Raw genomic sequence first — 13,104 nt, 5'->3', positions numbered from 1 at the left:
GGAATTAAGGTTCCTATCAGTGAGGACAATTAACCTGTGGAACAGCTTGCCTTCAGAAATTGTGGGTGCTCCATTACTGGAGATTTTTAAGAATAGACTAGACAGTCACTTGTCGGAGAAGGTATAGGTTCTCCTGCTTGAGCAGAGGGCTGGACTAGAAGACCTCCAAGGTCCCTTCCAGTTCTATTCTATTCTATTCTATTCTATTCTATTCTATTCTATTCTATTCTATTCTATTCTATTCTATTCTATTCTATTCTATTCTATTCTATTCTATTCTATTCTATTCTATTCTATTCCAACATGGCTCTTCTGCTTAATGTCTTTCCTCAAGGCTTAAAGCACTAGCTTTTATCTCTTCCTCCCCTTCTTTGACTAAAGCTGATGAAAATTTTGTGCAGTGTCTTCTCCAAGTGTGGTGCCTAGAAGAGGACCTGGTATCATTCCACCGGATCATTAATGACAATATTGACAAATTAATAATACTGTTATTATCATAACATTAAAATATTATTACTACATTAACCATTCTATGCAGAGAATAATGTGAGAAAAATTACAAATGAAATATTAATACAGATTATAGCTGACATTCATTGCATTCATACAATAATGTATCAAGTCCTGGATGTTAACAATTATTTAGTTTCCTATTGAATTTTACTGATGCACCTCTCTAACACAAAATCATATCTTTATTTTCTGGAAGCTGTAAGACCCTTACTCAGGTGAATCTCTCAAGAAAGCAGAACTCTTGATGCTGGCATCGTTTCAAGAGGAACCTTTATTGAGAGTTAGTGACAGCAAGAGAAGGCAGGCAGAATCTTTTTTTTTAAAATCCCATTTATATCCCGCCCTTCTCTGAAGACTCAGGGCGGCTTACAATTTAAAGCACAAATCAATGTGCTTAGCAATAGCCTTCATTCTATGTATATGCCTGCTTATTAGGGCTTTCGCCCCCCCAAGCGGCATTATTACAAATTCAGCTTATTGCCCCCAACAATCTGGGTCCTCATTTTACCTACCTCGGAAGGATGGAAGGCTGAGTCAACCTTGAGCCTGGTGGGATGTGAACCTCCCCTGACTCAGGTGAATCTCTCAAGAAAGCAGAACTCTTGATGCTGGCATCGTTTCAAGAGGAACTTTTATTGAGAGTTAGTGACAGCAAGAGAAGGCAGGCAGAATCTGACGTTCCTGGGTGAAATTGTTAGGCTAAACCCCATTCTTCAACACACACACCCCAACTTCCCAGTCCATAGGAGCCAATACAGAGGTGCAAAGAGGTTGTGAGAAAAGTGATAATAGATAAGAAACCAAGATTTCTGATTTTAAGTTCCTGGATGTTTCCATTCTAGTTCCATCCATTTCTAAAGAAGAGGGAATTGTACAATCTTTCCCTGCTGAAAGTATACTTGAATCAGAATGGAGATGTAGTTGCAGACCTGGTGATCATTAGTAGGGTGGTTCTCCCCAAGGAGGATCCCATCAACAAGGTATTGGGGAGTTTTGAAAGACAAAGACTTAGAATCAACAAAGATGCTTTGTCACAGCTAAAGTTGCTCAACAAGGTGGGAAAAATATTGGTGTCTTTTCTCTTTTTTCCAAAGCCGTTTCAACTGGGCTAAACTTAGTCAAAAATGTGGGTAATCTTCACTGAGAATTGAATGTGTGGAGTAAAACCTCCATAATTTTCTTAGGCAGAGAAGCATGCTTCAGTTCTATTGACCAAGGTTTCCCTTCTGATGCTGTCATGCTGAATCCTGTTGTAAGCTGATCCAAAATGAGATATGGGGTGATTATTATTTAGGACACCAATCATTGCCATTTAGTGTCCCTTCGGAAGTTTAGTATCACCATAAAACTGGTGAGACAGGGCTTCATATGCTGGAGATTTTGGTTTTAATAGCTTCAGGTTCACTAGTTTTTTGTCTTCAAATATGAAAGGAGAAGGTAATTCTGTTGACCAGTCCCTGAGTTCAGATTTGGACTGAATCCAATGAAATGGAATTGAGACTGGATGGAGGTCCTGTTGGTTCAAGAGTTAAATAAGCATCATCTTGCCTTGACTGGAGTCAGGGGTCTCCCAAAATTTCAGGCCCATAGTCTGGGATGTTTTTAATCAGCTGAGAACATGCTTATAGCTGCCTCTCTCTAACCCCACTGTGATAGTGGAATTTAGGCAGGGAGTCCAATGCTTTCAGTTCACATGAACTAATAATAACTAGTATGTATGTATGTATGTATTTTAAATGTTTGTTAAACATTCAGAATACACTTGCTTAGTCCCAGATATAGGACAAATCTTATTTCCTGTTTCAGCCTAGCCCAAGGCCATCTACAGGCAGTAGCCACAGCAGTGGCAGCTCATATTTGTGTAAATATTTTTGTCTTGCTAAAAAGAATAATTTTATTTATTCTTTATTTATTCTTTATTCTTTGTTAGCAAGACAAAAAATTTACACACACACACACACACACACACACAGACACACACATATATAAATGTTTTCTGAGTTTTTCGCAGGTGTTTTCATTCAGGTTATTCCCCATGTACAATTGGAGGTATCAGGGCAACGTTTCGATGAAATCTCATCCGTCATCCTCAGGCTGGTGACCTCAGCTTCATTCTTATGGCAGAACGAACCTGAAGCCACCAGCCTGAGGATGACGGATGAGATTTCGTCAAAACGTTGCCCTGATACCTCCAATTTTCTACGTGGGAAAAAACCCGAATGACCAAAGATCTACATATATATATGTAGAAGAAAGTAAGGTTCTACATTTAGGCAGGAAAAATCAAATGCATAGGTATAGTATAGGTGGTACCTTGCTCTATAGTAGTAACTGTGAGAGGGATCTCAGAGTCTTAGTAGACAATCACTTCAATATGAGCCAGCAGTGTGCTGCAGCTGCCAAAAAAGCCAACACAGTGCTAGGCTGCATTAACAGAGGGATAGAATCAAGATCACGTGAAGTACTAATACCACTTTACAATGCTTTGGTAAGGCCACACCTGGAATACTGCATCCAGTTTTGGTCACCATGATGTAAAAAAGATGTCGAGACTCTAGAAAGGGTACAGAGAAGAGCAACCAAGATGATTAGGGGGCTGGAGGCTAAAACATATAGGGAACGGTTGCTGGAATTGGGTATGTGCAGTCTAATGAAGAAAAGGGTGAGGGGTGACATGATAGCAGTGTTCCAATATCTCAGGGGCTGCCACAAAGAAGAGGGAGTCCAGCTATTCTCCAAAGCACCTGAAAGCAGGACAAGAAGCAACGGATGGAAACTAGTCAAGGAGAGAAGCAACCTAGAACTAAGGAGAAACTTCCTGACAGTGAGAACAATTAACCAGTGGAACAACCTGCCTCCAGAGGTGGTGAATGCTCCAACACTGGAGGTTTTTAAGAAGATACTGGACAGCCATTTGCCTGAAATGGTATAGGGTTTTCTGCCTGAGCAGGGGGTTGGACTAGATGACCTCCAACGTCCCTTCCAACAGTGCTTTTATTCTAAAAAAAAAAGGTGCCAGAACTCAGAGGTGCTGTCACTGGGAGCGATGCTACAGCATCAGTCTTGCTACAGCATCGCTGCCCGTCCTTTGTATCCCCACCCCTGCAGCTGGGAGCCACATGCTGCGGGGTTTCCCCTCCCCACAGCCACCATGGAGATTCCTCTCCCCACAGTTGCCACACCATGGCCCGTGCTGAGCTTCCACCTGGAGCTGCTCTGAACCCCGACCCAGAGCTGTGTTCCTCATGGCAGTGGTCTCTGTCACCAAACAACTGATGACCTCCGGCACTGGCACTCATTCACTTACTGCTCCGTTGCTTCCAAATGCAGTAACTGAGTGAGCGAGCAAGTGGCATTTGGAAGCATTTAAAGCAATGGGGCAGTAAGTGCGTGTGTGAATGAGCAAATGGCATTTGCAAGCGATGGGGCAGTAAGTGAGTGAGCGAGCAAGAGGCCTTTGAAAGAGATGGAGTGAGTGAGGGAGAGACTGAATGAACTGCCTTTTAAAGAGACAGAGGAGTGAGTGATAGCAACTGGAGGCTTTTGTGAGCAAAGTGTGAGTGAGTGGGGGGGGCTTTTGTGAGTGAAGGGTGAGAGAAAAAGGGTAAAGTGAGGGGGAGAAGGGAAAAAGAAAAGGCATTGACTTCTGACTTCCTCTGTTACAAGAGTAGAAGGAAGCATTAACATTGAACCTCAACTTTTTACTTTTCTATAATATTATAAATTAGCCATTTCTATAACAATAAATGAATCTAACGAATGAAACCCAAAATACCCCCCCTTTTTTAGTCAGGTTTTTGACACCTTGTTAAGCACTGGTGGTGCTTGAATATTGTCATGTCCTAAAAGTGGTACAATTTCTGAAAAGGTTGAAAAGCCCTGATGTAAATGCAGCCTAAATTATTTATTGCCATCCTGTTTGCAAATAGTATCTTACTTACCTAGTTGAGATGGTGTAGTTGGGCAGCAGGGAGGGGTGCAAAGTTCCTGCCTTTGCTGCAAACAACTTGCCTTTGCAACATTTGCTGGCCAGGTCTTTTGGCACGCTGTTGTGGCCCCGACCCCCGTGCCTGTCCTAACCGAGGAAGAGGACTCTGAGGATGATGGGGAGGGACTGGCAAGGCCTCCCTCTCCAGGGCCCTCCTCTCTAGCAAGGCCTCCATCTCCATCTGAAGGCCGAGAGGAGCAGCCTGGGAGTATCCAGGCTGGGATGGAACTCAAGCAGCTGCAGCAAATACAGTCTAGTGAAGATGACTCATGGCTAGACTCTCGAGAAAGACGCAGGGTGAAGCGTTTGCAGCAATGTAGGTTGAGTAGGAGAGCCAGGGAGTAGCTGAGTCATTGAGCCACACCCCATAGGGGACAAAAGGGGGTGTGTCTGCTCTCAGAAGTTTGTGACAAACAATAGTTTAAACAACTTCTGGTCACATCTTTGGAACTCTGTTTCTTGTTTGAAACTCTGGTGTGAATTCTTGGCAATGCTTCTGTACATCTGCTTCTGGACTGTTTGTTTGGACATTATCTCATTCCAGCTGACGTTTGAGGTAATGAGCCTAGTTTGCTGCCAAGGCCTTATCAGAAGGCAATTAACTAAAGCCTGTAGAATTAACTCTTACTAGTCATGCCTGCTTGTCTGTTTGTTTGTACTCCGGGAGGGGGGAATAGAACAACTTGTTTGTCACCAACAAACAGACCATCTTTTACCTAAGATGGACTAACAGCAGCAGCAGCAGCAGCTGCAACCACAGCAGCTACAGCAGCAGCTGCAGGCAGACAATCAACTCCTACAGCAGCGGGTAGCTCAATTGTCTGCACAACTCGCTCTGCTGAATGCTCCTGCAATTCCTCCTCCCTGTCAGAAATGCCCGGTAGTGGTGCTGGATAAGTTTTCTGGACAGCCTGAGATGTTCTCGACCTTCATGGGACAGTGCCAATTGTTTATGTCTATGAGGCCGGAGGATTTCCCTGATGACCGGGCTAGGGTGGGGTTTGTAATTAGCCTTCTTTCTGGCTCTGCCGCCCGATGGGCCATGCCGTTGTTAACTCAGAACAGCCCCTTGTTAACTGATTACCAGGGCTTCTGGCAACACATGAGGCTCATGTATGAGGACCCCATCCACACTCAGACTGTAGCCAGACACATCAAAGACCTCCGGCAAGGAAAACACCCCCTGCAGGATTATATCTCTGACTTCCGGCTGTTGTCCCAGGACTCAGCTTGGAATGAGGAGGCATTGCTGGATGCTTTCCAAGACAGGCTTTCAGACGAGCTTCAGGATGAACTGGTCCATGTAGAGTCTCCCCTGACCCTCGACGCCCTGGTGGTCCAGTGCCTTATCATTGATGCTTGCCTCCAACATCGAAAGACCTGTTGGACCATCCAAGAGTTGCCTATGCCGCCGCCTGCACCTGCACATCCGTGTCCTGCACCAACCATATGCCGGGTCATCCCACGTTTTGTAGCATCTGCTGAGGAGCCCATGGAGCTGGGAGCGACCAGACCTCACCTGACAGCCCAGGAGAGGACTCGTAGATGCCAAGGGGGGTTGTGTTTGTATTGTGGGGAGCCCAGACATTTTGCCGCCTCCTGTCCCAGGAAGCATGGTGGGGCACCAAAGTCTGGCCCTGGGTCTCGGGCTCGGACTGACCAGTCAGGAAATGGGGCAGGCCTGGTTTAGGGGAAACCCTAGGCTGGGCACGTACCACACCCCCGCCAGGAACAGCAGACATGGACTCTGGACCCCCTCAACATCTGATTTTGGACACTAGGGTCTTCTAGTCTGACCGACTGGGGCAAATCCAGGCGCATGCGCTGGTGGATTCGGGGGCCATGACCAATTTTATGGACCAGGCCTTTGCAGCCCATTTTGGAATTCTCTTGACTCTGGTGGACCCTCCATTGAGGGTAGAGACCATTGATGGGCGGGAGCTTGTCTCAGGCCCAATTAAGTCTGCCACCCAGCCATTGCACCTAGCCATTGGAGCACAAGACAAGGCAATTCAGTTTTATATCACGGCAGACCTACATCTCCCTTTGGTCATGTGTATGGCCTGGCTTCGGACCCACGACCCTCAGGTGGCGTGGTCATGGAACGCCATCTCTTTTCCAAGCCTGCAGTGCATAGACTATGTCTGCCACACTTGTGCCGACCAGGAAGTCTCCGCCCCTGCTGTCTCCTTGCCTCCTGACCTGGTGGACTTCACGGATGTGTTCAGCAAGAAGGAGGCAGACCTTTTGCTCCCACACCGGTCCTACGATTACCCCATGGACCTTCTGCCCAATGCGCCGCTGCCAGTGGGATGCCTGTACCCAATGTCGGAGCCTGGGTTGGTCTCTTTGCAGGACTTTTTGGACAAGAACCTGGCCAGGGGGTTCATTTGGCCTTTGTCATCCCCTCTCTTGGCCCCAGTCCTCTTCGTCAAGAAGAAGACGGGGATCTACATTTGTGTTGTGATTACCGCTGACTGAGCGCCATCATGGTGCGGAATCGGTACCCCCTGCCACTCATCCTGGAGCTGATGGAGATGCTGTGTGAGGCAACCATCTTCACCAAGCTCGATCTCCGAGGGGCCTATAATCTGGTATGGATGCAAAAGGGGGATGAATGGAAGACGGTGTTTGGCACCCAATACGGTCATTTTGAATATACCGTTATGCCGTTCGGGCTGACCAACGTCCCCGCAGTCTTCCAACATCTGATGAACGATGTTTTTTGGGACATGTTGGACAGGTTTCTGGTGGTCTACCTGGATGACATCTTGATATACTCCTGGTCCAGGAAAAGCCATCTGCAGCACGTCCGCTTCGTCTTGCAGCGCCTTCAGGAGCATCAACTCTATGCGAAGCTGGAGAAATGCTTTTTCTTCCAGACTTCCATAGAGTTCCTTGGCCACATCATCTCCCACGAAGGCATCGCCATGGACCCACATAAGCCTTGTGTAGTTGGGAACCCCCACGTCGAGTGAAGTATATCCAACGCCTTCTGGGGTTCGTCAACTATTACCGGACCTTCATCCCGGGCTTCACTATGCTGACAGTTCTGCTAACCCAGCTCCTAAAGAAGAAGATCCCGTTCCGGTGGGGTCCCCGACAGCAACAGGCATTCAAGGCCCTCAAGAAGGCTTTCATCACAGAACCCATCCTTAGGCACCCCAATCCGAATCATCCCTTCATCAGGGAGACGGATGCGTCCAACATGTTTCTTGGGGCAGTGTTGTTGTAGGCCCCAGTGGATGGCAGCACTCTTTTTCCCCACGCTTACTATTCGCGGAAACTCAATCCTTCTGAGCGCAATTACACCATCTGGGAAAAAGAGTTGCTGACTATCAAGGCCACGTTCGAGGTTTGGCGGCATCATCTTGAGGGGGCCCGACACCAGGTGGAGGTCCGTATGGACCATCAGAACCTAGAATACCTGAAGACGGCCAGGAAGTTGAACCAGCGGCAGATCCGGTGGTCTTTGCTTTTCGCCCGGTTCAACTTTCGTGTGACCTACATCCCCAGCAGTTACAACCAGAGGGCAGATGCCCTGTCCCGCAAGGTGGAGTACCTCTACACCAAGGACCCACTGCCCCCATGGATGGTGCTGCCCACGAAATCCTTGGCCGCAGTCCATGAGCCGGAGGACTTGCGGGCTCAGGTGCCTGGATGACTGGTCGCAACAGAGGAAGGCCAAGGTTGGTCCCGCGTCCCCATGGACTTTGGAGGATGGTTTGCTGAGATATAGGGTGTGGCTCTATGTACCCACAGGGCCCCTCCGAACCCTTGTGATGACACAGTGTCATGACAACCCTGCGGTGGGGCACTTTAGGTTTTTCAAGACCCTCAATTTGGTGACGCAGACCTTTTGGTGGCCTCGGGTACAGCACGACGTACATGCGTACGTGATATCCTGCGTGCTGTGCCAACAAGCAAAGGCTGCCACGGGCACACCTCCCGGCCTCCTCCAACCCCTGCCGATGCCAGAGAGACCATGGGGAGCAATCTCCATGGACTTCTTAATGGATTTGCCGCTGTCCTCAAGGTTTACCACCGTCCTAGTGGTGGTTGACATGTTAAACAAAATGGCGCACTTTATTTCATGTCGTGGGCTGCCAATGGCCCGGATGACTGCCTGGTTGTTCCTGCAGCACGTCTTCCATCTCCATGGCTTGCCAGACAGGGTAGTGTGCAATTCACGGCACAATTTTGGAAAAGCCTGATGGCCGCGTTGGAGGTGAAGGTGTGCTTGTCATTGGCACACCATCCCGAGACCGATGGGGGGAGGGAGAAGGTAATCGGCATCCTGGAGCAGTACCTGCACTGTTTTGTGAACCAACAGCAGGACAACTGGGCCGATTACCTCTCCCTAGTGGAGTTTGCCTTCAACAACTCCCAACACACCTCTACCCAGACCACCCCATTCTATGCCAATGTGGGGTACCATCCATGGCTCTTCCCTCTGGCTCCCTCAGATTCCGCAGTTCCTGAGACCCAGGACTTCCTGTCTGTTGTGATTCAGGGTCAGCTTGTGGGTTTGGCAGTTGGGTCGGACGACTCAGAGGAGGAGGGGGGGGTGTTGAAGAGCTTGCTGAGGGGATTGGACAGCTTGATGAGAGCCCCCAGCAAGGCCCCTCTCATCTGGTCACGACGCAGACCCAGCTGTGTGAGCCTGACAGCGTGGATGAAGATGACCCACAGCTGGCCCTGTTCAAGTTCGCCCGACGCAGGAGGCAGTCAATCAGGAGTAAACAGAGGAAGGCAATGGGGCACCTTGGAAGGAGGCAGAGAGAGGCCACGCCCTGAACTGTATTTAAGGGGAATGTGTGGGAGGGCTGGTTTGCTGAAGGCAACTGCTTGGATAGTTCCTGTTTCTTAAAGCTCCTGTTTCTTGGTTCGTGTCTTGTTCCGTTTGTTTTTGTAGCAATAAATTTGGCAGGCGTAATTCCAGCCTCTTGCCTTCTTGTAAAAGGGGTTGTCCATGCCTTTTCTGCAGGGCCGGTAGCAGGCTGGTACAGAACACTGTCAGAGTTGCATGCAGTCCAACAATTGGTAGGTCGCCAATTGATCTGGGCCAAGGAGGACTATAAACGGTTCGCCGACCGCTCCCAACAGGCAACAGCACTGCTGGCGGTCGGAGATCGAGTGTGGTTATCCACGAGGCATCTCCCGACCAACCAACCAGTAAAGAAACTGGATCATTGATACGTCATCCCATTCCCAATTGAAGCAGTTATCAACCCTGTGGCCTACCGATTGACCCTGCCACGCTCCATGCTGATCCACCTGGTCTTCCACTGATCCCTGCTGGTCCCTGAAGCCCCTTCGTGTTCCCTCCGACGCCCTATGGTTCCTGCTCCACCGCCTACACCCGACCAGGATGGCTCAGCAGAGTATGAGGTGGCCAGTATTTGAGACTCCCATTGGCTTAAGGGGCGTTTTCAATATTTGGTTGAGTGGAAGTGGTACAGGCCTGAGGATTTCTCCTGGGTCGACGCTTCTGCAGTTCGTGCCCCCGACCTCGTGCGTGCGTTTCACAAACAATTCCCATCTCAACCGCATTCCGACCATCAGACCTGGGGGAAGGGCCCTGCGGTGGGGGATAGTGTTGTGGCCCCGACCCCCCGCACCTGTCCTAACCAAGGAAGAGGAGTCTGAGGATGAGGGGGAGGAACTGGCAAGGCCCTCTCCAGGGCCCTCCTCTCTGGCAAGGCCTCCGTCTCCATCTGGAAGCCAAGAGGAACAGCCGGGGAGCAGCCAGGTTGGGACGGTGCTTGAACAGCTGCAGCAGTCTAGCGAAGATGAGTCATGGCTAGACCCTTGAGAAAGATGCAGGGCCAAGCGTCTGCAGCAACGTAGGTTGGGTAGGAGGGCCAGGGAGTAGCTGAGTCATTGAGCCACACCCCATAAGGTATAAAGGGGGTGTGTCTGCTCTCAGAACTTTGTGACGAACAATAGTTTAAACAACTTCTGGTCACATCTTTGTAACTCTGCTTCATGTTTGAAACCCTGGTCTGCATTCTTGGCAACGCTTCTGTACATCTGCTACTGGACTGTTTACTTGGACGTTATCTCATTCCAGCTGAAGTTTGAGGTAACGAGCCTATTTTGTTGCCAAGGTCTTATCAGAAGGCAATTAACTAAAGTCTGTAGAATTAACTCTTGCTAGTGTTGTCTGTTTGTACTCCGGGAGGGGGGAATCTCTATGGAATTCAATAACTCCTTTTCACTGTGGCCTTTGTAGGTTTCATGACTGGGGATTGAGGCAACAGTGGGAGGGAGGAACAAGGTTCAAAACAGAAACATGACACCATGACACCATCCTGAATGCTTTGAGGGCTTCTGCCACACACTTGTGAAGATGAGGAGAGGCTGTGAGTTGAATCAAAGAGTCTTCTGCACAATAAATAGGTGTAGCACTGATGGAAGGCTCACATTTGTTTCATGATATTAGCCAAGGTAATGATATTCTCAATCAAGAACAAATCCTAGATTTATAAACAGTGTTCCACTGAATTATCTTTCTTACTGTTTATGAAACATATATGTGTTATGAATCTGTAGGGAGGATTAACATTGATTAACCATTTTATATATAAAAAAGCTAAAAATATATTATACAGCATCTTATTTTTGCCTTAAAATGATCATGATCAAATTCATCATAAAAGGTCAGAATAACAATATAGCCTCTGGAGAAGATTTTCTACCACCTGAACAATTCAAGAAATATCCCAGCTGGTGGAACCCTCTACTGGCAGGTTCATTTACATATATAAATAATATCCACCATACCCACTTGGGTCAAAGATGGCAATTGTAGTTCTTATATATTTAAAAAATGGAATGAAAAGGACGCTAGCAATTGCAGGCCCATTTGTTAAGTAAAAAGCAACTTTTTTTGGTAATCTGATATGTCAGAAGAAAAAGGGAGGAACTGAATGAAGCATCTTCCAGCAATTGTACCTCCTGCAACCATTTGGAAGGGGTCATAGATTTCATATTTGCCTATGTGAAGCCCAGAGACGACTTGACTGATGTTCATGTCTACCTCCATCTTACACGTCCTGACACATTTTCTTTGGCATTTCTTCTTTTTCTGTTTAGTCTCTGCCTCAGTCTAAATGTGTGGAAAAATGCCATCCTGGATTTGTCAAGCAAGCTCGAGAAGGAGAGCCATTTTGCTGCTATGACTGCATTCCTTGTCCAGAGGGGACCATCTCCACTCAGGAAGGTGGGTGACATCATAGGGAAACTTTCTTGTTCTTGTTCTTTTGTTGTATATACTGGGATTTGTTTTTCTGGAGTGTAAGTGCAAGTGTATATAATTTACTGAGGCTTTCCTATCTCTCAGTATCACATCTCATACAAAGATTTTCTTGAAATTTGAAATATTACTTTGTTTTCTCAGATACTGACAAATGCACCATGTGCCCATATGATCAATATCCAGCCAAGAACCGAGTCCAATGTATCCCCAAAACCATAACCTTCCTATATTATGAAGAGCAGCTGGGCATCATCCTCACCTCCATTGCTCTACTCTTGTCCCTAACCACAGGCCTTGTTTTAATCATATTCATTCAATACCTGGAAACTCCCATTGTCAAAGCCAACAACCGGGACCTCTCGTTCATCCTCCTGATCTCCCTCCTGCTTTGCTTTTTGTCCTCCTTTCTCTTCATTGGCCGACCAAGAAAAGTCACCTGTCTTCTCCGACAAACAATGTTCAGTATTGTTTTCTCAGTAGCTGTGTCCTCTGTGTTGGCCAAAACAATCACGGTAGTGCTGGCTTTCCTGGCCTCAAAACCAGGGAACAGAATCAGAAGATGGTTGGGGAAGAGCTTGGCCAACTCCATCATCCTTTCTTGTTCAATTATCCAAATTTTAATTTGTGTCATGTGGCTGGGAGTTTCTCCCCCATTTCCTGACTCTGATCTGCACTCCCAGCCTGGAGAGATCATTCTTCAATGCAACGAAGGCTCTGTCACCATGTTTTATGTTGTCCTTGGCTACATGGGTTTCCTTGCTGCCATTTGCTTCACTGTGGCTTTCCTGGCCAGAAATCTGCCTGGAGCTTTCAATGAAGCCAAACTGATCACCTTCAGCATGCTGGTGTTCTGCAGTGTATGGGTCTCCTTCCTCCCCGCCTACCTGAGCACCAAAGGAAAATACATGGTGGCTGTGCAGGTCTTCTCCATCTTGGCCTCCAGTGGTGGACTGTTGGGCTGCATCTTCTTCCCCAAGTGCTACATTATCATCCTGAGACCAGATCTAAACACTAAGGATGATCTAATGATTAAAGTAGGGAACTGATAATTAAATTGTTTCTTGGGTTCTTAAAATTTAATTATTGATTGCAATTTTTGGTTTATATGCTTCATTTTCCTCCATTTGACAATTAAGGTTATTTAAAATCCAAGGGGGAAAAAGTTAGATTAATAAAATTAAAATCCAACATAATCATCAAATAATAAAATTAATTAATAATTAATATTTTTGTTTTTAAACTGTTGATAGCCCACCTTTTCCTCAGCACACATTACCCAATATTTGGATTAAGCAGCAATTTAAGAGAGGACACATATAAACCTTATCCTGGACTTTGGACT

At 47.1% G+C, this 13,104-nt stretch overlaps 1 protein-coding gene across 1 annotated transcript; it reads left to right on the top strand.

Moving 5' to 3' along the window:
- Window positions 1–8,714: 8,714 nt before the first annotated feature.
- On the top strand, window positions 8,715–12,808 carry LOC310633216 (vomeronasal type-2 receptor 26-like; the record flags this gene model as incomplete). Its single annotated transcript, XM_083350900.1, has 3 exons — window positions 8,715–8,927; window positions 11,600–11,726; window positions 11,904–12,808. The coding sequence occupies 3 exons, from the start codon at window positions 8,715–8,717 to the stop codon at window positions 12,806–12,808; spliced, it is 1,245 nt and encodes a 414-aa protein (XP_083207026.1).
- Window positions 12,809–13,104: the final 296 nt, after the last annotated feature.

The sequence above is a fragment of the Vipera ursinii genome (genome assembly GCF_947247035.1).
Source record: "Vipera ursinii genome assembly, chromosome: 2".
NCBI classification, from domain to species: Eukaryota; Metazoa; Chordata; class Lepidosauria; order Squamata; family Viperidae; genus Vipera; species Vipera ursinii.
Note: the sequence above shows the minus strand (reverse complement) of the source record. Positions and strands in the feature narration are given on the sequence as shown.